Source organism: Podarcis filfolensis, assembly GCF_964270895.1.
Source record: "Podarcis filfolensis genome assembly, chromosome: 9".
Taxonomy (NCBI): Eukaryota; Metazoa; Chordata; class Lepidosauria; order Squamata; family Lacertidae; genus Podarcis; species Podarcis filfolensis.
In genome coordinates this window covers 42747476-42772267 of record NC_139610.1, presented here as the reverse complement: position 1 = coordinate 42772267, position 24792 = coordinate 42747476, and the positions used below count along the sequence as shown (strand labels likewise).

At 39.3% G+C, this 24792-nt stretch overlaps 1 protein-coding gene and 1 long non-coding RNA gene across 2 annotated transcripts; one reads left to right on the top strand and one right to left on the bottom strand.

The window, feature by feature from the left end:
• Positions 1-212: 212 nt before the first annotated feature.
• CLGN (calmegin) lies at positions 213-23450 on the bottom strand. Its single transcript, XM_083571364.1, has 15 exons — positions 23328-23450; positions 17838-17993; positions 15781-15854; positions 14634-14692; positions 13249-13390; positions 12765-12846; positions 9310-9502; positions 7769-7958; positions 7275-7388; positions 6029-6185; positions 5387-5602; positions 4209-4328; positions 3884-4013; positions 2107-2219; positions 213-1059 (listed from the first exon to the last, which is right to left on the bottom strand). The coding sequence occupies exons 2-15, from the start codon at positions 17982-17984 to the stop codon at positions 979-981; spliced, it is 1818 nt and encodes a 605-aa protein (XP_083427490.1). The 5' UTR covers positions 17985-17993; positions 23328-23450; the 3' UTR covers positions 213-978.
• Positions 21705-24728, top strand: LOC310742606. Its single transcript, XR_014538604.1, has 2 exons — positions 21705-23269; positions 23851-24728. It is a non-coding gene; the product is annotated as an uncharacterized lncRNA (long non-coding RNA).
• Positions 24729-24792: the final 64 nt, after the last annotated feature.

Here is a 24792-nt window from a genome sequence, read left to right as displayed (position 1 = left end):
AGGAAAGGTAGTATCAATGGAAAATAGGATTTAAATCAATCCTCTCTGAACTTGCCTGCATATAGCTTCTTTTAAAAAGTAACATTTGAGGGCTATGCTGAATATAGAATGTTATGGTTACAGTATATATTTACTAGTTTACTTCTAAGGAGAGTCATTTCAGTCATTCCAAAAAATACAGGGATTAATGAGTTTAACTTAAGCAGAACAGATTATATTAAAAGTTTTATTCAGGAGGCAATATACACTTAGCAAATATTTTGTAAACGGGTTATGCCATTCTGGCTTGAAACATGAAACTATAAAAATGTGAAAAATTCTCTTGTACACCATTGTACTTGAATAGAGTTAACATTTTTTGCATTTAAATGTAAAGCATGCTATTATGACAATGCAGTTCTCTGTAAAACAAAAACAGCAGCAACTGCTAATACAAACTAACATGTGACGCACAAACTGTAGGTTGACATTGCAGTAAAGGAAAAAAAGGTTGATATAAAAAAGAGCCAAAACAATTCTTGCATTCAGCTCAGCAAAGAGTTGGCAGTCATCTCTTCTTTCAAGGCATCCAAGTGGATGTTGCATCTACTGTTCATGCCTTTTATCTAAAGTGTAATTTGTGCTAAAGCTGGAAAATCCCATTTACATGAGGTTTAAAAAGGGTAATATTTTGAAGCCAAATCATTTCCAAATATTTATTATCTAAACAACGTCAAATAATATTTACAATAAATCAGACATATCACCATTTTTTATTCTATGAAGTAAAGAAAACAGGTAACTTCACAAGTCGGAGCGTTTCTTCAGAATAAAGGAAAAGTCTGACAAGATTAAGATGGTCTGGAGAATGGAAACAGAGGAGTCTAAGCTGAGTTCAGTCTTTTGGTTAAGACTCAACAACTTGCATGCTGTTAGGCAAGTGAAAACTGCATGCCTATGTTCTGTAACCTGGACCTGTCAATACTAGGTGGAAACAAGTTAGTCCTTTCGTACTCTTCTTTTACGCACTGATTTTGCCGGCCCATCACCAGATCCTGTGCTTTCATCTGCTTCTTTCATCTGCAGGGGGTGGGGATGGGGAGAGAGATGCAATCATCTTTCCAAAATATAATATAGTTCATATTCTCTACCCAAACAATGTCTAAACTGTTGAATCCACTGGAGTTAAGCACAATTAAGCTGACTGATTTCAGTGGCTTAAGGGAACTTAATTTTGCTCAGATTCAGGCCCATGTTTGCTTCTCAAAGTACTTAATTTTTAGCTTTTATGTTTGTTCTTTCTTCACATAATAAAATGGGAATATGAACACTTGAGTTTATGGATGCAGTTTCTCTTACAACTTAACACCTATATTCCTAAACCTCAGTTTCTTGAAATCAACCAGATTGCGGGGGAAGTTGAAGCTTGCCTCCCAAACTCAATACTATGTATCTGCATGAAAACCTTTCCAAATTGATTTATCTGCTGAGGAACTCCTACTTGATGATCCTAGAATGCTTGAACACAAATGCCTTGTGAGGCTAGCTATGGATGCTGGAGTTCATGTTTGAAGCCACGGCCTCAACCCAATTTCTGACCTGATAGAATATGCCATATAGAGATGGTGATCTCCAAATAAGATCAATAGCAAACTGCTTGTATTAAAAAAGATAAATCAAAATTATGAGACTATGACAATTATACAAATACCCAGCAAAACAATTTAGGATGCCTTAAATACAAGGGAAAATATTTGAATTTCAGCACTGAAGTGACAAGATCTCACAAGCCAGAACAATTCTATATTCCACTGTATTATTGTTTTATGTTTATTTCAACAATTTATATACTGCTTAACAGAGTTTAAAAAACCCAATTAAAATTATCAGTGAAATCAGAAAAGTCTAATTTAAATGCCTGCTTAAATAAATTCAAAGTCTTCACCTAGTGCCTGAAGTTCAACAGGGAAGGGGCTTGTGATCTCAGTTGGGAAGGAGTTCCACAAGATTGGAAATAAAATGCCCTGTATTAGTACCATGGGGGAAAGTTGCCATTATACCCCATGTTTTGACACAGCTGCAACATGGAATAATCTCTGTATATTATCTCATTCTTGGAAAGCTCACCTCATCTTCTTCAGAGCCAGATTTATTTGATTTATTAACTTCTTCCTCCTGACTTCCTTCACCACCTTCATTTTCTTCCTCATAATCTTCTTCATCTTCACCACCTTCATATTCTAAGACACAAGTTGGTTATTCAGTTTAGCTCTCTAAAGGCTAAAATACAGCAACGGCACAGGAGAGCATACTGGTTGGATAAACCCTTAACAATAAGAAGAAACCACAGTGCCTCTGTTGGTGAAGCATGTCAACAAGGGAGCTGCACAGCGCTGCAAATTGTGTATCCATAATGGGCAAGTTATTGGAATAGATCAATGTGAATTCTTAACAAGCACCTAAGTATCTCTCTCATTTTCATGAAGACGTAGGAAAAATGTTGAGTTTAAAGTACAATACATTTTCAAATTCAGAATGTTATTGGGTAACATTCTGAATTAACAAAATAATAACAGTAACATTCAGAAAAGCATACAAACACCTTTCCAGCAACATCCAAAGGTAGTAGCATATATTCAGAGCACACCCATACCCACTGAAATAGACACTGATTTCAATGGGTCTACTCTGAGTATGACTGAGGTCAGCTATCACCCTTTAGTAAACATTTAGGGATAAATCTCTGTATTGTTGTGGGTTGAAAATACTCCAGTTCTCTCAAGTTGTTCTTGCTGAAATGTTTTACTATTTCTATCCACCACCATTTCCATCTATAGCAAGTAGAAAAAATGTTTTTAATCATAATTTAATGTAGTGAAAGAAAAATAGTATCTCCAAAATATGTAGAAGTTCAACATCTCAATTTCTTTATACAAGATGCTAGAAATTCCAGCATAAAACTTAGAAAGTGATCCAATCATTAAAAGGGAGACAGAAGACAGACCAAATAATCTGTATTGTCCTCCAAGAGTTCCACTCCCATGTTCCCAATACCATGCTCTGTGCATTCACAATTCCATACGTGGGATTGCAAAGAGGTCACAGGAAAGCAAACAAAGAATATTTGAGGTTCTGCTTCAGCTGCAGAGTTTCCTTTGCTTGGAACCAGGGGTAGGTACCTGTCATTCATTGCAAAGCCCTCAGTGGAAAAACTCCATTAGTGTCTTAGATGCTGAGAAATATTTAGTCACTAAGATGAAAATCAACATTTATTTTTTACTGAGGATTCTAAAGTAGGTTGTATTAGGCATTTCTCAAAATGGGAAGCTAGGGTATAAATGTAACAAAGACAAAAGAAAGAGTCTGTATCAGCCCCAGCCAGCATGGCCAATGTTCAGGGATGATGGGAACAGCAGTCCAGCAACACCTGTCTGACTGTCAATTCCCTACCCCAATGTAGTTGTTGACATATGCTTTAGCTGACCAATTTAAATATTGGTATGACAAATTGCTATCAAGAGAACAAGCTATCATTCTGCAATTTATAAGTAAGGTAAGCAAAAAATTTTTAAAAAATCAAGCAAAGAGCTAAAATACTCCCAAATGTGAAAATAAATTGTGTCATATGATTAGGGAGAAAAAACACAGAATATTCAATTCCAAGAGTCTGGAATGCAGGAAAGAACTAACTAAGAAAGCAGTTAGCTACAAGACACAACTACACAATTTTGATCTTGCTGAAACAAAAATACACTTATCTTGAGTGCTGTAAAGTATAGGCAGCAATTTCCGGCAGAAAAACAAAGTACTATGAACTGCATTGTTTTTGTTTTTTTCATTTAGTTACCATTTTTCAGCATTGATCACTACAGTTTTTTAAATAGGTATGGCTAAAATCCCTTACCGTCTTCACCACCATTTTCATTTGGTTTTTCTAGGTCTTCATCTTTCCTTTGTACCTCTTGTTCCAGTCCTCCTTTTGTAAGTGGCTTGGCTATATCAGTTTTTTTGTAGTCCATATCTTCATCTATTTTCTAAAATAGAAGGACAATCATGCAAAAAAAGCTGATAGACCCCCTTTTTTTAACACCCAACCACCATTGAGGCAAGTCTGCCAACTTCATCTTCCCTCTCACCCCAATGGATTTTTTGAGTGAAAAAATATTTGGATAGAAAGCACATTAAGCATCATGCAAAAAATGAGGATATCAGATTAGTTTCTCCTGTACCTTGGATGGCCAGCAGAATAGTACACCCAATCCTATAGGTAGTGCTAATGTCAAGATGTAAATAACCCAAAGCCATGGACGTTCTTCCGCAGCAGTCACCAGCTGACTAAACATACCAGGCTGGATGGAAGGAAAGAAAACACACATTACAGAGCTTGCCAAGTCTTGCCATAAGGTATTTTTCTGAAACAGCATGAATGAAACAGCAACCAAGGAAGGAAACTAACAGGTGAGGGGACATAGAGAAAAGAAGCTGTTCAGGGCCCTGAAGATCTGCAAACAGCCCTGAGTAACTACACTGCACTAAGAGCCTTAGCTGGAAGTAGCCAAACTGAATGTCATGTGACTGCTGTAAAACATACCCGCAAACACAGTCAAGGGAGCTAACAGGGAGCACCACATAAGGCAGATAATGGAGCATGCGAGCAGGTTTCTAGCATGGGCATCTTCACAGTTCTATCATGTACTTTTATTAAGTTATTGGGGGTTTTACATTTTTCATACAAACAGTAAATTAAACCACAAAATATTCACAACCATTAAGTGTTAAGCTATGACATTATGACTCAACTTTTGAAAATCAGAGTTTTAGGGCTTTCTTTTCTATATTTGACCCTGCCAAAATCCGCTATTATGGTTGAAAAGACTCCTTTAAAGTTCTGGCTGGAAATAGAAATAATGACTGACTGCAAAATTACTTTAGTTTAACTCGGGGGGGGGATGTTTTATTGATACAGTGGTACCTTGGGTACTTAATTTGGTACTTAATTTGTTCTGGAGGTCCGTTCTTAACCTGAAACTGTCCTTAACCTGAAGCACCACTTTAGCTAATGGGGCCTCCCGCTGCCGCCACGCCGCCAGAATGGACACCAGTTAGTTTGGGAATTTCATTTTCCTTTACTTTCAATAGGAGTGAATTGGACCACTAATATTTTAATAAGCTAAATATAATTTAATGAATTGAGAAGGAGGTAAAGAGATGAAACACCCTGGGACAACTGAACCCATAACCGTTAATAATTTCATTGCATATGAGGTCATTCTGGTTTGTTAAAAATATTTACAAGTATTTCAAACACCTTCAGGTTCACAACAATCCTAATATAAGAAGGTTAAGACAAAAAGCTTTTTTTGCAACTCTGTGTATTTGGGCACAACAAAATATAGTAAATTCTTACTTCATTAGCACTTGCAACCAATTTTTTAAAGCCCCATCCATCCGCTGCCCATCGATCAGCAACTTCCTTTTCTGAGCAGATGATGAAGTTATCAAAGTAAATATCAGATGTCATAGACCAAAGCTCTAAGCCAACAGCACCAACAGGAGTCATTTGAAAAGGATGAGAATCTTCAAAATAATCAGGATTAGGGATTTTTTGTGGACTCCATATTCCCTGTAAGAGATAAAATAAAAACATGCCACATTAAAATAGACATTTAATATTAAATAGGCCAGCAAGGCAGGTTGATTCAGTTCTGAAAAATAATTGAAATTTCTTAAATATACATCTGTTAAAAACAGGTAACACAGTTAAAAGATTGTGGTCTTCTAAGTGCATAGGGGACTTCCACAGCACGCTTGCTTCCACTGCCATTGGTCATTTGAGTCACTGACTTTAGTTTACAGTTTAAGAAAGGAAAGTATTTCCAGCATCTCTTAAAAAAACCAACCCTGTTAAGTCTGATTAATGGACAGAGAAAAAACTAAACTAAACCCTATTTATACTTATCCAGCAAAAATCAGTAAGATGAAAAGAACGAAGTATTTTATTAACGCACATGTCATTCTGAAGTATTTTGCACTACCTAATAATTATTACCTGATAATTAGGATTCTCTATCATAGGTGGTTTCCATTTTCCTTTATAATTTGGATTGCTCATCATGGGGCGTACCCATGCTCCACAGCCTGGTGCAGTCTCACACTTTGGATTAGGAATCTGTGGAGCTTCCCATTCACCATCCATCTCTTCATCCCTGTACAAATGATCAACACGTCTGTTCAAACTCCTCCTGTAAATTAGTGTATTTTATTCCTATCACCAAACTACTTCTAGTAGCTTAGAAGAAAAAGCATCTCCTAGATTTCAACATAACAAACATTATTTGAAAAATGTGGCTACAGAATAGCAAAACAATCCCTTATATTTTCAGATAGCTTGAAATGTGGTTCCCAAGTACAGTGCCAAAGAAAATGCGCTCCTTTCTTGTGGATCTACATCTTGCACCAGTCTACGTCCTGAAAATCAAATGTCATTTCCTAACTGCCAAAAGCTTCAGCTTTTAAGGCACTCATCAACACATTTATTAACCTCCCCAAATACATATGGAGGGTAGGACCCAAACCAATGGATTAAAGTTACAAGAAAGGAAATTCCAATTAAACATCAGGATGAAAGTTCTGATGGTACGAGTTGTTCAACAGTGGAAGCAGGTAAAATTTATACCTAGTCCCAGATTATCTGTCTAAGAAAAAACGGTGGTCCATGTGAAAATAAGTGACAGTAAGAGCTGTTTGAGAGTGGAACAGATTCCCATGAGAGATGAAGGTTTTTAAGAAGAGGTTGGATGGCCATCCGTCACAGATGTTTTAGTTGAGATTCCTGCATTGCAGAGGGTGGACTAGATCACCCTCAGGGTCCCTTCCAACTCTACAATTCTATGGCTTCTGAACACTCAAACCAGATGTTGCAAACATACTTTTGAGATCCAGGCCTTGAAGTTGCAGACTAGAATTAGCCTCTAATCAGCACACAATCTAGTGAAATAGCACATACTGGTTAGGTTAGGGACAACTGTTTGATGTATCAATATTAACATTTTAACACATTCAGTGTTAAAAAATTCTATCCCACCTTCGTTTAGTCTTCAAGTCAGCTTACATATTATTATTTAATTTTGAAAATATAAAAACAGTGCAAAGATATAAAACTACTTCATAAACCAAAGCACAGGAGAACAAAACAGCTAATCAAGTCGTGAATAAGAATATCTAGACCTATCAGTCTAATTTGCTACAGAAATCAGAGCCTGTCTAAAGTTTTGCCACAAGCAGAGAAATCTTACCAATCTTCTGGTTTTTCTGCATTAGGATCTGGAATGTATTCTGGTTCATCATCAAGCCAACCTTCAGGTTTAACAGCATCATGATCTTCTATTTTGGGAGGCTCATCTTCATTCCTTTAAAGTACAGACCAACTTTACCAGGAGATGGACAAAATACAGTATGATAGATAAAGCCTAGTAAAGTTCTTCCCAAGCATGAACTAAAGGGTACATTATTTCAGAGACAAAACCTGTCTATGCTTTTGAAAACTTCAAAATAAAAAGGTAGTTAGGTGCAACGTGACAAAACTAATTCAAATTTACAATACAGAAATATTTTGGAGGTTTCCCTTCTACTTTATGAATGACTCTCCATCAGAATTAGTATTTCAGCTACCAACTTAGCAACTCAAATATCAATTACATAAAGTCAAAATCAAACCCAAGAAAATTTGCATACCATGTACTTGGTAATAGGAGGGAAAGGGCAAGAGAACAGTGTAGGTTTTCTTTACCAGTCATCTGGCTTGACAGCCTCAGGATCAGGAATTTTAGCTCTCTCATCCCAGTCCTCAGGCTTCTTATCATTGGGATCTTCTATTTCTTTTGGGGGATTCACAGGTGGAACCATATCCTCCAGGAGACTTCCCTTGCCAACCACTGCCTGGTCAATTAGCACTTCAAAAGTGTCATCAGGTTTCAGCACTAAAATATAATAAAATACACATATAATGAAGGTAACATCTGGAGAGCTACATGTTTCTCATCTGTGTACTGCTGGAACCTCTCACAAAATTAACTTCATTTTAAAAGGAATTTCAGTCACTCTAAACTAAACCGTCATCGTATTTGAAGTGAATAACATAGAGAGTTCTTCTGATGTTTTAATATAGGATATAGCTAAAAGTTTTCCCCAAAAGTAGAAGTGAGACTGACTGGAATAGAAGAACTAGAGAAAATGGGATGGCTGTGTGAAGGTAAGCAGTAGGCAGGATTCAATACGCCATGCCTAGATGCCCCTTTTGCTCTTTATGTCAGGAATAGGGGGATGGCACATATGGAGTCTCAAAAAAAAATGCACCATGCCAGCCACCACATGGATAAATTTCTACAGGGCAGTTCTGCATGGAAAAGCACCGTTTGTTGGAGAGGACACAGCTTTTATAACACATGCACAGGAATTAATGTTACAAAAAGTCACCATACCACAATTATGCCGTTGACAGCTTGAACGTACATGCAAGTAGCTGAACTGGTTTCGCCTATTTAACAAGCAGTAATTCTGGCAACATGTCGAGAGTAAAATTCTGGCTAATTAGCAACCTTAACTGCCACTCGGATTACTGTTCATATGCATTTGCTTCATGCTTCTTTTCCAAACCCAACGGAAGTACAAATTAGTTACAGGACATGGCCATGTGGCTTAATTGTGGGAGAGGGCGAAAGCCTTCTGTAGGAGTGGGTAAGAAGTTGATTCATTCTAAATGAAAATGAATGTGTTGGACCCTAGAACATGCAGGACTTCCTTTGTGGTTGATACCTTGATGCAAGTTTAGAATTAAAATAAAAAATATGAAGGCTGGCACTTAAACAAGAGCATTCTTAGTTGTATATGGATCTCATTTACAAGTCTGTAATAGACACTTAATTGATAAGATATGACAGTTCAACTGATTAATGTCCTATCCATATTTAAAAATAATTTTTACATGGTTAGAGTAAGTTATCAATTCTGCTTTAACAGCAGAATAAACCTCACTGCTTTCATGACTAAACCAAACTACTGTTAGTATAATGGTTTTAGAAATATCTTCCAATTTCAGCAGTTAGGAATGATGCAAAGAAGTTATAGAAGTTCCCTGATTTGAACGCCTATAAGACTAGTTCCATTATCCAAATCTGCCCCACTATGCCATGTGACACCCCCTACTTACACCATATGGGGTTCCCAGAAACGACAGCTTAAAAGCATCTTTAAAATATGGATATATATAACTGGCTTTGTAAAATGTTTTCAGTTCTTATTTTTCTAAACAACTTAAAAATTTAAGAATACCAAGAGTATATAGATGAGTCTTCCTGTCAGTGAAGATTTTTTTCAAGTCTACATCAGGGCGTTTGGCATGTTTTTCTTCATAGTCTCCAGTTTTAGGATGTTTATGTCTGAAGATAAAATGTAGTTTGTAATCTTCACCACATTTATCTGGCCCAAACATAATTGTGTAAGATGTTCTATCATGGAAGTATTCCTGTAGGATGAAAATGAACACTGTTCTTAGTTTATATAGCAAAAAAGTTTAGCACTCCATTACTTTGGCACTTGGCATGCAGTTTGGTTATTTCCTACTTTGCCATAAATTACTACATATGACATGGAAGAAATATTGCTCTCAGTTATAAACCATGCCTTAGTTCCCTCACAGAACAATATGGAAAAGTATGCACAACCAACTAACCAACCAATATTCAGGATTAGATCAAAAGCACTAAACTGGTTTTAGACTATCCAGCATAAAGACAAGCCTTGTATCTCTAAAGTCCTTCTGCAGTTTTCATGTGAAGTTTGGTATTTTATTCTCCCTCTAAGTTACCGTCTCTGACAGCAGAGGGAAATAAATAGATGTTTAAATAGCTAATATGTTACACACCCATATGTGTAAATGAGCTCCAAAGCCATTTTAAAGTAGAGAAACACATGATTTTGAAAACAGGGTGGAGAAGGGAAGATGTCAAGTTCCATAATTTTGAGCAGGAGAAGATTTAAGCACTCTTCCATCTCTACTACTTTACTCTAAGGTACACTTTTCCCAAAGCTGCTTCCAATTTAAAATAATGGTATTGAGGCTCAGTTTGTGTACAGTACATTAGCCTCTGAACTATATCTGTTATGTACGTGGAAGTAACTTTTCATACCAGAGGTTATTCTGCTTTAATTCTCAGAATTACATTCTTCAGACCTCAGTCCGTTTTCTAGACCTGAATGGTTCCCAGAGACAGGCTGCCATTAATGACAGTGGTCATGCAGTGAGGACAAGAGGAAAACATTCCAGTGGGGGCAGGGGAGATTTGCTTTACTTACTTATTAAACTAGTAAACACCCTCCTCTGATTTGACTAATAGTATGCCTCAAAATCCACTGGAACTTCCAAATATAATTAACACTGCAACCTTAGGTAGCACATTAAAATAATGTCATCTTATTGAAACACCACTACAATATTTATTATTAGATAGTCATGGAGATGTTGCTTCAATACTTGGGGCACAATGAGGCAGAACTTTTTCCATTCCATTCGCTACATAGGAGATTCCTGCCGCCATCCTCATCCCTTCATCAGCAGCCCTATTGCAAGCAAGGAATTTTGCTTGCAGAACCGCTCTGACATACATAAGGGAACAACTGGGTCTGCTTTTAAAGCTTTAGAACTAGCCATTCAAGCAGCAACTTTAATACAGCATGAACTCTAATCATTCTGGAACCGCAAGTCCAATTTTTTTCTTGTTCACCAAGGAAAGATTTGAATAACCCAAATCTTCACTAGGCTTGAATGATTATAAATAAGACAAACATAAGCTGTGGTTTTTTCATTTAAAAAAGTTTTTATTAAAGACTTTCTTGTGTTACAAAAACAAGGAAATGATAATATGTGAGTGGTTTTTTGAAAAAGAATACGTTGCTGCATTTTCAGTCACTAAACAAATTATTTTCTCTCTCTACTAATGCTGTTCTAGACCAAGAATAGTGTATGACTGGAGAGATCCAAGTTCAAAACCACACTTAGGGCTCATCCACACTTATGCTTGTCTTGCCACTTTTCCCCAGGAAAAGATTTTTTGGCAGATGGTCATTGTTGTCTCTCAGCCTATCCTAGCTCACACTGTTGTTGCAAGGGGGGGAAAATGAGGGCAGTAGAACCAAGTAAGCTGTCTTGAGCTCCTAGGGGAAAAGGCAGTTTAAATGCAGTAAAGTAGCCCAACATGTACCTTATTGCCTTTTTTGGTGACAGGCAAGAACCTATTTATTTTTCCAGGCTTTTAAGAAACAAGTTTAGATGATCTTGCTGCTTTTGTGACAGTTGCATTTTAAGTTTGCTAAGCGTTCTTTTATATATACAGTGGTACCTCACGTTACAAACTTAATTCGTTCAGGAGGTCCGTTCTTGACCCAAAAGTGGTCTTAACCTGACGCACGCTTTTGCTAATGGGGTATCCCGCTGCCACTGCACAGCATGATTTCCGTTCTCATCCTGAGGCAAAGTTCTCAACCCGAAGTACTACTTCCAGGTTAGCGGAGTTTGTAACCTGAAGCATTTGTAACACGAGGTACCACTGTATTTCAATTTCAGGCCTCATCCACACTTCCTTTTGTGCTATGCTTTCTAGGCACAGGTCTGGGATTTCTAGGTCCATCTCTGGGTGGTTTTTTGTTTTGGTCCCACTGCTTTCATGGGAAAACCTGCTGAATCAGAACAAACAGCAACCCAGAGAAATCCCAACTGCCATTTGTTTCAATTCAGTGGTAAACAGTGAGTTTTCCTGGTGAAGGCCATGTGACAAAATAATCCCCATGGACATGGACCTAGAAATCCTGGACCTGCGCCCAGAAAAAGCAGAACAAAAGGACGTGTGGATGAGCCCATAGTCCACATTGTAATTTGTTCTAGGAATAGGGTTGTTGAGCAGTATAAAAATACTGATACACAGTCAATATTCCAACAAAAGAAATTTATGAAGATGACCCATCAATAGCAGACTAGGTTAATTCACTGAGTGCACATATATATGTGAACTACTGAATAAAGTGGTCTCTCTGGATATGAACTGAATTGGTTCCGGAGGTCCGTTCATAACTGGAAACCACTCATAACATGAGGCTCGCTTTTGCTAATGGCACCTCCTGCTGCGTGCGCGCCGCCGGAGCACGACTTCTGCTCGCATCCTGGGGCAAAGTTCACAACAAGGAGACCTACTTCCAGGTTAGCGGAGCGCGTAACCCGAAGCATTCACAAGGGGGACGGTACATAACACGAGGTACTACTGTATTAGGCACGTCACTTACAAAGATTAAACTATATCTAACCTATTATTTATGAGCTGGGTATCTTATACCTTAGGAAATCATAGACATACAGTTGTATAGTTGGAAGGGACCCCAAGGGTCATCTATGTCCAACTCCCTGCAATGCAGGAATCTCAACTAGATCATACATGATAGATGGCCACCCAACTGCTGCTTAAAATCTCCAAGGAAGGAAAGTCCAACACTTCTTGTGGGAGTTTGCTCCACTGCTGAACAGTCACTTGCTGTCTTGCTGTCAGTTTTTTTTTACATGAACAATACTTTTTTCTCAGACAGATAATCTGGGACTAGGTACGGATGTCACCTGTTTGCTTATAAATATTGGGACATATCCAAGCAACAGCTGGTATAAGAACCCAAAGATTTAGGCACTCTCCTTCCCAACACTGAAACATGTCTGATCATACCTCTCTCTCCCAATTACTACATACCAGATTCAAGTCATCAGTTTTGGAAAGAAGTTTAACATATGCACCACCACAATCAATGCCATCTTGAAAATTCACTTCATACCTGCACAACAGAAACACAAGAATAGTCTTCTGGAGACAAGTACTAATTAAAAGTTCACTTAGCTACTAGCTTTCAGATACTTCAGCCACTGTGTGCAAAATTCTTAGTTGCTCCTCCCCAGTTGTTCCTATGGCTGAGTAATTTTAGTTTTGAAAGTCTGAGAAGCAATTGCTATTATGCTTAAATACTAGGAACTGGGAACCCATGGACTTCCAGATGTTGTTGGATTACAACTCTTATTGTCCCCAACCACTGACCATGCTGGCTGGGTTTGATAGGAGTTGGAAAGGCAACCTCTGGAGGGGCACAGATTCCCCATTCCCTTTTTCTACAAATCAGAATCCTGATCTTTTTTTAAAAAAAAAATCACTTTGCAAACCATCGAAGTATGGATATACTTACTGAATAATCAGTGGTTTACTATCAAAAATAAACGGCTGTGTTAGCATAGCCGATATCGCATGATGCTTTGCTACTGATTTCAACACCAGTCCTCTGTCACCAGGCACTGTGTTTTCCTTTAAAGGTTCTATTTCCCATCTTCCTAAAAGAAATACAGCAAGAGAAGTACAAACAAAACCACAATTATGGTGTGGTACAAGGTATTCCTATGAATTTAGTCCAACTCATTCTTACTAGATATACTTAGTGCTCTGTAGTGTGGATTATTAGAAAGACATTTGCGTGAGATTAACTGTGTACAAACTGCACCGGAATATCTGAGGGAAGAGTTCAGTGAAAGATCACATGCTTTGCATATGAGATTCTAGGTTCATTCCCTGGCACCTCCAAGCAGGGCTCGAAAAGACTCTTGTCTTAAACTCTTAGAATAGATAATACTGAGCTAGTTGGACCAATGATCTGACTCAATATAAAGTGATTCCTGTATTTCTTCCCATTACATAGTCAACCACCATTCTATTCCATCTCTACATCATAGCTATCATTAAAAGCTCTTAATACAGTAAAAGGAAACAAATATACAGTTTGGAACTATGATAGTAACTCAAACCATGGCAATTGATTCACCATGATGAATGCTCCATATCTTTTGATTGCTCAAAGTCATTAAAAGAAGAAGAGGAAGAAGAAATGAGAATTACGGATATTTTAGGAATTCCTAATCCTTTCTTCCACTTGCTAGCATCTAGACACACAGTTCTTACAGCCTTCATGCTGCTGACTGATTACTTTTCAAAGGATGGCATGCATATTTTTTCTGTAGCATCATTCTTGTGTAGTCTTGCAAAACATTTATTAAGCTACCAATAGAAAAAACTATCTACCGTACCTTTTTTGTTTTCAATCTAAGCCCTGGTCTGCCATATGAGCTATGTTAACACTGAGGTAAGGAATTAATGTACACCTAAAATGTCACTATGTGTTCTATGTTCTAATGCTTAGATCAGGGGTGAGGAACTTGTGGCCCTCTAAATACTGTTGGACTACAACACCCACAATCCCCCACCACTGGCTATACTGTCTGCAGTCTGACAACATCTGAAGGCCCCTAGGTTTCCCATCTCTAGCTTACAGCAATGGAAAAAAATTCTTTATGCTTCTGGTCAAAAGTAAGTGTCATCTAAAAATATATAGATGCTAATAGCTACATGAAACGAGATATTCTGAAAAGCATCTGTGCGCTTTTTCAGTCTGATAGTTTGAAATATTAAATGGAAAAGATAATATATTTACTAAAAATAGAAAACTCTGAAAGCAGAAATGAGAAAATCGAAGAGAATTTATACCAGTCACTCACGTATCAAAACAGAAAGCTTTAGTCTTACCATCGTATTTAGCAATATCTTCATCTGTATCCTCTTTTTTGGTTTGAGACAGAACCCACCTGTTAAGACAGAAGTATGACCAGCTCATACGAAGTTTCTGTAGTGCAAAGGGTTTGCTTAATTGCTAATTAGTTTAATGTTTCAGTTAAATAGTATGCCAATTTTGAGTAAGGGTGTCACTGGGATTTTGAGTAGAGCTGACACTTGATAAAAGAAATTTTAGGCCTGGTTTACAAATTCAGCAGAATGAGGCGATAGGATCCTAAGGCAATAAAAGCTTTGTATCACTTCAGACTGGAGGTGGGGAAGGATTCCATTTCTGAATGCTCCTTCATGTAAAAGATTGCTTGAAAGTAAGAAAACTAGCATGTCAGAGAAGGACGAACCTTCCAGCTACCTTTGTCTACTCCTCTCCCTCAACTAATCTCTGCTAGTGGCCATTCTATCTGGTTAGAGCAGAGAGATGAGAAAGCAGGGCCCATTCAACTGGCACAGCTGAGAGACCAGCTGCCTTTTGGCTTCTCTTCTCCCTGAACTATTTCCATTCAAGCTAGTCAATATCGTAACTATGCAACCTCAAGAAGTGAATTTCTAGTTTTCTTCTTAACTCCCATATTTTATGTCACTTCTTTTAGATTTAAGACTGCTGGGGAAAGGACAGTCTCATTTTCTGCAAAGATAGAATGCATCTAAGAAGGCTCCCTCTTTCCACTTATTTGTAATTTTTTGGATTAAAATAGTTAATTTTTAAAATCCAATTTGGGACACTTTTTTATTAGTTTGCAAATGGATTTACCAATTTAATAAATTTATCTACTAATACTGCAATCCTAATTTACTCTTTGAAAAGTTTTGTCTTTAAGTAAAAGTATTTACTAAAATTGAACATTTATTTCTCTTTTCAGGAAGTAATAACAGTTTAAATCAAATATGACATACTATACTAAGGAGTTTATCATATTTCTATAAGTAGTATTTAGCATCACCTCCCAGCAGATTAAAACACCAGCCCAAATAATGAAATCTGAATAGTCTGAAATCTGAATGAAATCTACATGCAACCAATTACAACAAGCTAAGCTTTCCAGCTTTTGTCTTTAATTAATCATACTGCATGGACTTAATGCTTCCTTTGAAATATTCTTACCCAGACAACACTGCATCATCAAAAGTTTCAGTAAAATACACTTCCCCAGTAGGCTCTGGCGTCTTGTATTCAACCTACCAAATATTTATAAAAATACATTCAAAATCTGAATAGTCACATTCAAGTAAAATGCATTGACTTTTAAATCAATTAAATATTTTTTATATTTATTGCATTAATTGAAAATAACTAACCCATGTGTTATAGATTGAGTTTTAATAATCAGCCAAACCCATAAGATGCACAAAACAAACAAGAAGGTTTCGAGTGTCCAAGAGTTGCTAAATTCTGATCTGCAGAAGCAAAACTTCTGATGTACAATAGCTTGTGGAATTAAGTCTTTCAAAAGCAGGTGTGTGCTAATAATACGTCAATCTGAAAAACTGTTCTGCAAATTTGCATCCAAAAGTTACTACCTAATAAACTGTTTTACTCATCTATATTTAGCTCGTAAAATGGGCTTAAAAGTAAAGGTAAAAGACCCCTGACAGTTAAGTCCAGTCGCGAATGACTCTGGGGTTGCGGGGCTCATCTCGCTTTACTGGCCAAGGGAGCCGATGTTTGTCCGCAGTTTTTCCGGGTCATGTGGCCAGCATGGCTAAGCTGCTCCTGGTGAAACCAGAGCAGCGCACGGAAACACTGTTTACCTTCCCACAGGAGTGGTACCTATTTATCTACTTGCACTTTGACGTGCTTTCGAACTACTAGCTTGGCAGGAGCTGGGACCGAGCAATGGGAGCTCACCCACCGACCTTCCACTCAGCAAGCCCTAGACTCAGTGGTTTAGACCGCAACACCACCCATGTCCCCAAATAGGCTTATGAATAATAAAAAAGCAGACTGGCACAAAACTTCAGGCTAGAAAACACAGCAGATTGGCATCAAAGGAGTGGATTCGCCACCAGTCTGCAGGGTTTTTATGCTAGATGAGTAGGATCCACATCCTGCAAGGAACCCACATTGGACTATCAGAAGAGGGATAAAATGCTCCATACCTCTGCCAGAAACTCATTTGGCTTCTATGCTTGGTAGGAAGAAAGTGCCTCCCTCCATATACAGCCCAGCAATGCAGTGAAGCGCAAGAGAAAGGGCCAAGAGTTTTGTCCCTCCTCTGGCAGTCTGCTCATTCACTTAAGTACAATTCCTATTTGTCTTTGGAGACCACATCAGTGATTAAAAACAAGGCAGCATTATACAATAGATATAAGCACATTTTACATTAAACTTTCTTCAAATGCATCAATGAGCTTCTGGATTCTTCACTCAGAATGGTTAAGGAATGCAGTTAATGCGTTAATTCTCATGAGTCAGCAAAGATTACTCATTCCCCACAATGCACCTTGTGACCTTCTTATCTGTAAAACTGCCAGACTTCAGAACTCATAGAACTCTATTGGTTGCAGAACTTTGCATGGGCTTGGTTGTGGACTGTAACACAGCAAGCACTTTGAAGCAAAGAACCCTCTCTGGGATCAGAGAGAAAAGACTACTTGTAACATCTGTAAATAGTTTGTGTATGTATAGTGGTGAATGCTGGTGTTGGCCTAGTAAAGACAGCTCTGCTAAACGTGTTTTCTGTGGTGAGCTTAATCACTTAACTAAGTTTCCACAGCACATACACCCCAAACCCCAACAATAACCAAGTTTCTGAATACTATAAATATTATGAACTATGACTATTGCAAATTAAGAGCCAGAGAGAGTATAAACAAAGAGGAAGTCTCTAGAGAAAGCTCCCCCCTACCCCTATGTGAAGGGCACCACACCACACTATGGATTATGCAATGCATAAGCAGCTATACTGTATTCGTTTTCTCCAGAACTCATGCTCAAGTACAAAAAAAAATGACAGATTGGATGTGGCTTCTCCTCAAAAGTGGAAATGACTTTATGAGCTTCATCACTTTTATCAGCAAGCCCTGCCCACATGGTGCTATTCATATCAGTGTGAATGAGCAGGTTTTCCATTTCAGATCTCCAAAACTCACCAAGAGCTTTTTTGCTTCTCAACAAAAGAAGCAAAAAATGATAATGTCTTCTTTAAGATGGAATCTTACCTCTAGAGATGAGCTGCCTTTTTCAACATTAGTATCCTCTGAATTCTTGTCAAAACCTTCTACTTCAACTTCTGAATCTTCAGATTCTGCACTTACTGAACTTAACAGCAAGACACTGAAACACAGCCAATCCCACTGGAATTGCATCCTGGCTACCTGTAAAAGAGAAATGCAAATGGCGAAAGATTTATATGATCTGAGAAGCCGGAGTACAAAATTGCAAAGACATTCATTCTGTCATTTCTACTAGTCAACTATCCACTAAATGAAATTAATATAAATGGTAAAATGGAAGGCAGCTTGCTCATAACAGCTGGAATAGAACTGCAAATATGGAAGAAAAAGAACTCAAAGCCACAAGCTGGTGTTAAAAACAGACTAAGGCAGTTGCACTTTAGTAATGATAATTTGAATCACACCAATTCCAGCAGAACTAAGGCTGCACTTCTAACACTTGTAGTAGGAGTAAGAGCCATTGAATTCAACAGAACTTACTTCTTATTATTTGATGTATACAAATATACTGCTTACATGCCAAAATGGCTTCTAAGCACATTAAAAGTATAAAATCAATTATAAAATATACACATAATTAAAATACACAATAAAAGTTATATCCAAACATCAAAAACAACTATAATTAAAAGATACAAGTAAACAAACTACAGGCAACTCCCTGTTTGTGTGTGTTTGGTACGCGTGCAACCGACACACATGCCATTTTCAGCCCTGGAAAAGGGTGGAACAGGGCGGGCTTATGTATGCCCCACCAATGTGTGTGATATCCCGAAACACAGCCACTGTGCAAACAGGAATCTGCCTGTATCTAAAAAGCATAACAATTAGAGCAATTAAAATACAATGATGACACCAAGAAGTTCAAGTTCAAGAGAATGCTTCTCTAAACAGGTGTGTCTTCAAAGAATGCCAATACTGATGGGGCTCCTTGTATTCTGCAAGGAAGGTGTTCAAAAACTGGGGCCAACAGTGAAAAAGCCCATTTCCATGCTACCACTGGCCAATAATTATCATCTCATGGCAAAACTAACTGGATTTAATTTCCTCTCTAGGCAGTAGAAGGGAGGATTTTTTTCAGCTCACTAGTCTAGAGTTGTTTAGGGGTTTATAAGCAAGAAGCAGGATCTTGACGCTCATTCAGTAGAGTAGACATGATTAGAATTATGCTACAAACACAACCTTCTTAGACTGGATCCAGCCCAATGTTTGCTGTAGCATTCCCAGTATATTGGCTTACATTTCTTCTTCAGAAACAAGACCATTTTACAAGCTTATTTCACTTATTTATTGGAACAGCAATCCATCAAAATGATACAACATACGGCATACTAATATACTACAGTTAGCTTTCTATTTGAGCACCTTCATCTCCTTTTTTGGTTTTTAATCTCTCTGATACTGCCTCTTTCTTTGCATGGAAAAATCTGTTCTCTATCTTTGGGCATAGCATACCAATCGTATCCTTCAAAGATCCACGTTACACGCATAGGCCACAAATGCATATCAAGCCCAGCCCATACATGCCAGAACAGTGTAATCACTGACATGCATCACTTGCACAAAAACACTGAAGCCAAAGAAAGAGCTAGATGCATAAATAACTTTTTGTAACTTTTGATTCAGACATTGGCAGAAATAGATTTGCTTGCTAGTTACTTCCTGGCATTTTAGAAAAAAACTTCAAAGTTTTGGTCTGGTAAAGACATAACTGGGAAGACTGAAGCAAAGCAAGGCTTATAGCAGCCTTTGGAAGTATCTATGTATGATTGATGAACTGGTTAGCAATTGCAAGCTAAAAATATGCAAAGACATTAAAAATAGTCTAGCAGCTCAGGAGAAGAACTCTTAAGTTGTCATAACTGTGAACCATGGAAGATTTTATGTATCTATGAAAAAGTTTTATACTCCACCCTTCAATATTATTGCTCCCAGGGTGGCAAACAATAATCAAGTAAGATAAATAAAACATAATTAAACCAACAATAAAAATCAGCAAGGGATTAGAAGAAAAATCAAAAGCAGCAGAATAAAAGCTAAAAGCTTAGTCACATTTTTCAAAGGCCTGCAGGGAGCAGGGTATGTATTTGCACAGTGATGAAAAAACATTCCAGGACAAGGCATTCAAGAGTCAAGCACCACCACAAAAAAGAACTCCCCCTAACCATTCACTGGCCTCACTTGTGAGAATGGGGACATCTAAAGAAATGCCACCTAAGTATCTTTGTGTGCAACAGTTCACACTGAAGAAGGCATCCCTTCCTCAATGTGTCACCCACATTGGCCTGTTGTTGTTGTTGTTGTTGTTGCTGTTGTTGTTGTTGTTGTTGTTGTTGTTGTTGTTACTTGAGGTGCCAGCATGGGCTGAATTCAGGGTGAACACGACTTAGGGGGGTATTCAAGTAAGTAGAATCACGGAAATTAGTGTACTTAAGTTAGTCATGCCCATTAACTTCAGTGAATCTACAGCCCGCAGCTGGCTGTTAACCAGAAGGTTGGTGGGTCAAACCCACCCAGGGATGGCTGTGGGCAGAATTACTGCATTATAGGGGTTTGACTAGATGACCCTTCGGGTCCTTTCCAACTCTAGGATTCTAGGATTCCATTATTCTATACTCCAAGCAGGACTAGTGTTGAATATTATTACCCTTAATTGCTTGGGTAAGAATCCAATAACAGAATAACAAGCAAATGGAACTGGATTAACCCAGCACGAGGGCAGTTGAGACTACTTCAACTGTCAGATTTTGCTTTCCATTAAGGATGACAGAAGTGCCAAATGAAATAAACGGGATGCAATCAACTGGGGGGAAATCTTACTCAAAATTTAACTGAAACCAACATGGCACTGACAAGAGAGAAGCCTCCCTGTTCATTTTCAGTGGGGCTTGCCAGGAGAGTTTCCCAAAGGATTGGACCCACTTTTCACTAGAACCCCACTGGATCAGACAAAGGGCCTATCTTGCACACAATTAGGTCTCCCACAGTGGCCAACCTGTTACCAAAGGAAGCCCACAAGGATAGGCATGCAATGGCCCTCTCCCATTGCATGATGGGATGCTGGATGCTATGAGATGATGGGATGCTGGATGCTATGATCCTATACACGACTGTGGCCTGATGGGAAGTCTTGCTCTCACGCTTCGCTCCAGCACATAATGCTGCACAAACCGTCCTAATACTAAAACATTCCTAGAATGTTCAGTTCACATTGAGTTCATGAAACACCGTACCCTGACCTGTTCATAATGCATAGTTGACTACATCTATTGGAACGTAATTGTTTAAGTCTTGCATTATTAATCATTAGTTATAATTTAATTAGGAGGTCTTCATGCCTGCCTAGTCCTGTGCTCCCTTTCCCAGCCTTTAATCTATTGGTGATTAATGCAACCTTTGCTTTGTACTTGTGTTGACCAATCAGCAATAAGAACATTTGTGGCAATGCTGTAATATTCAATAAAAGGGACTCCCCGAGACTTGCTCGGGAGATGCCTCCCAGATGACACCCGCTACCTGTCTGTCGTTATTTCAACCCAACACTACCCAGGACTGATATTCAGAAGAATGGTGCTTCTGATCCGGGAGGTAGTATATATGTCTAGCATGCCTGAGAATACCATTTGGATTTTTTTTCTAATTCAAGCATCAGAATGCCTTGGGAAAGTCCTAATCAATATTAAAACCCAAATTCATACTCCCAAGATCAAGTTTTCAGAATCCCCTGATATTTTTCATAACTGCTATTTTTGTGTGGCTCTATGCTGTAATTTTACAAAAACCTAGGATAACTACTATAGTGATACCTGATCAGTATGTCAGATCTTCATAAATAAAAAGTGTATCCTGCAACAAAATAGCAGCGTGGAACATTCCTGTTCACAATTCCAGCTAGCCAACCATGCCTTCTTCCCATATACTATATTCTGTTTCCCCTCTTCTATGGTCAGCAAGCATTTCATGCTCACTGAGCATGGTCAGTCCTCATTGGGCTCATTTTTGGATTTCTCTTAAGTATTTCCTTAAGGCTTTTTGTACTACTGCAAATCTTGGGGCTTCCCCAAGTCTGTCAATAATTCATTGTACAAGTGATGCTCTTTGGGCTCCTCCAGATGACCTGTTTAGTCACTATTCACCACGATTTGATTGTACAAAGCTTATACACGTATTCTCTATATTTGGTCTTTATTGAGCATTCATTCTTATTTGTTTACAGGGTTTGTCATAAGTCAATGAGCATTCACCCCAATTTGCTTGCAGAGTTTTGTTGACACACCTTCCCAATAAATAATTCATTCATCTCACACTTTACATTCCTAACTGTAAAAACTTCTTTTTTAGTGGATTTGCTGCAGTATCGTGACAGCATTTTAATCCACTTTAATTGCACCAACCTAAAAATATGGGATGTGCTTGAATTCTTCCTGCAAAATATTGACAGTTGGGAGGCACGCTCTGGCTACACAAGAACAGACTGTCCAAAGAACAGAGTTCACCATCAGTAAATATATGGGGTGTGTGTATATATATATATATATTCCTACCCTTCCAGAAAGGCGCTCAGGAAAACACATCGCAATATTTCTGAGATATATAGGTTAGGCTAGCAGCGTGTGACTGGGCCAAGGTCATAGAGTGAGCTTCTTGAGGAGTCATTTAAACCCTGGTCCCAGTCCAACACAAAGAACAATGCGACATTCTGGCTCCAAACCAACACTGACCCACCACAGGCTAAATCATCACAGTGCATCTCTCCAGTGCCCCAAAGCAGGTCTGCCATCTGTGGGACCTGCTGCCAACGTTTGTTTAGGATCCACCATTTGTTTAGGACTTCTTGGCTGCTTGATGATACCAAACAAACAAGTAGAAATGAGGCGCTGAAGCTACAATTAGCAACAATTTCACCCGCTTCAGGCAGGTAATTATGGAGACCTCGGGTCGTCCTGGCTGCGAAGCCTCCGCTGATGCTGCTGTTGCAGCAGCAGCAGCAGCAAGCAGCTGCCTCCGCCGCCACCCGGGCGTCCTTCTCCTCGGCTACCAAAGGCTTAATTGGTGTTGATCTCTGCGTCTCCCCCCAGAGGGCCCGTCCCCAAGGGAGGCAGCGCTGCCGCCGGGAGAAGGGGCGACTCCGCACCGCCCTGCGGCCATGGGGCTGACGAGGATGCGAGACGAGGCCGAGCGGAAAGATGCCTCCTCCTCCTCCTCCCACCTCTCTCCCCGCGAAAGAGAGCGCAGCCGGCTCGCGCCGAAGCCTCGCAGCCTTCAAACGCCAACGGCAGAATAACGGCTGAGCCCGAAGGCGGAGGGATGGGGGGGGGGAGAGAAGGATGGAGGAAGCCGCTTCTGCGAAGGGCTTTCTGAGGAAACCCGCACCCGCCCTCCCGCCGCTCGCGGGGCCCTCGGCAACGCGCGGAACCGTGCGCAGGGCGCCCGCCCCCCATCTACGACCCCCTAGAAAGGCCACGCAGCCGTTACCGTCCGCGAAGCACGGTCCCGTCAGAATCTCTCCCCAGCAAAAAGCCCGGCCGCCTGCCAGAGCGCATCACCTCAACTGCCGCGCGCGCATGCGCCGCTCGCCCCGAACCAGAAGGCATCGAAGAAGCAGGTGCTTCGACGCGCGACGCGCCGCCGCCGCCGCCGCCGCGACCAATAGCGAGCCGGCGCTCGGATGGTTCGAAGCCAATCGCGGCGGAGGGTTTCATTCCCGGCAGCGCTAACCCGAGAGCGGATCAGCTCGCCGCTTTTTGCTTTAGAGAACGCAACACGTGCGGCCTCCTCCAATCACAGCTCTCGTCATTCCCCTGGTTTAGTGAAGGGTCCTGATGAAGCGCCTGCTCTGTGCCAATCGCAGCTCTTGCTAGAAAGAGCTGGTGTCTCTTGACACGTGTGATGTAGTGAAAGATCAGCGTGGGAACGCATCATGCTAGGGCAGTTTTCAGAGGGAGTCTTATTATTATATGCCTGTTAATATCTGCCTATTATTATATGTCTACTGTAGCAAAACAACAAAGAATTTTGGGACACCTTAAAGGCTAACATATATTATGTCATACGTGGACTGTTCATCTGTTCTGTCAGCCTACCTATGTTAACACTACTGCCAACACATCCTTGTCATTTGTCACTGTAAGTCTTTTGCTTTTATATAACTATTACCTACCTGTTTTTTGCATATTCTCTCCTCTCCTAGTCCTCCCTTCCCTGCCCTAAACTGTAAGTATATACTTCATGCATCTGATGGATTCTGACCTATAAAATCTGATGTACTAGTAGCGTGTTACAGCCATTTAAAGCACATGGCTTCCCTGAAAGAATCATTGGAACTGTATTTTGTTAAGGGTGTTGTAAATTTTGACTTGTGAGGGGAAAAGTATAGTTCTCAAGATTCTCGGGGGGGGGGGGGAGCCATGTGCTTTAAGTACCATATATGGTGTGGAAGTGGCACATCTATATTCAAAGCCAGCCCAATTTAATTCAGTGAGATTTGCTACCAGGTAACTGGGATTGAGAGTGCAGCCTTAGTCTTTTAATGTGCCAAAAGCCTTTTCATTGTTTTTGCTTGCTGCTGCAGTCTGCATTAATCCTTTTTAGTGGGATAAATTAGAACAAAAGACTGAAATTGGTTTTTAGTTACCTACCAGTAGCTTATTTTGCACTGATCAAGCCTTAGTTCTTTAATCATGGCATTAGTAAGAATATATTATAGAATTAATGTTATATGATAATTTATCAGAACCACATGCATACTGTACTTATATAAGACTGCTTCCTGATACCCCCATGCCTATAAATGTTTTGTTATGAGTGTGTTTTTATATACCAAAATGTAAATAAAAGTGTATTCAAACCAATTTATTAAACTAGTGGCATCTAAAATTGCTCCATGGGAAAAAATATTTGCTCCTGGATTTTGATTTTGTAATCTGTTAGTGGACCAGCT

Excerpts from the sequence above, each read along its gene's own strand:
- CLGN (XM_083571364.1), bottom strand. The coding sequence starts at position 17,984 with ATGCAATTCCAGTGGGATTGGCTGTGTTTCAGTGTCTTGCTGTTAAGT. Across the intron at positions 15,855-17,837 it reads AAGGCAGCTCATCTCTAGAG|GTTGAATACAAGACGCCAGA; the intron begins GTAAGATTCCAT and ends AATATTTGGTAG. Across the intron at positions 12,847-13,248 it reads AGTAAACCACTGATTATTCA|GTATGAAGTGAATTTTCAAG; the intron begins GTAAGTATATCC and ends TCTGTTGTGCAG.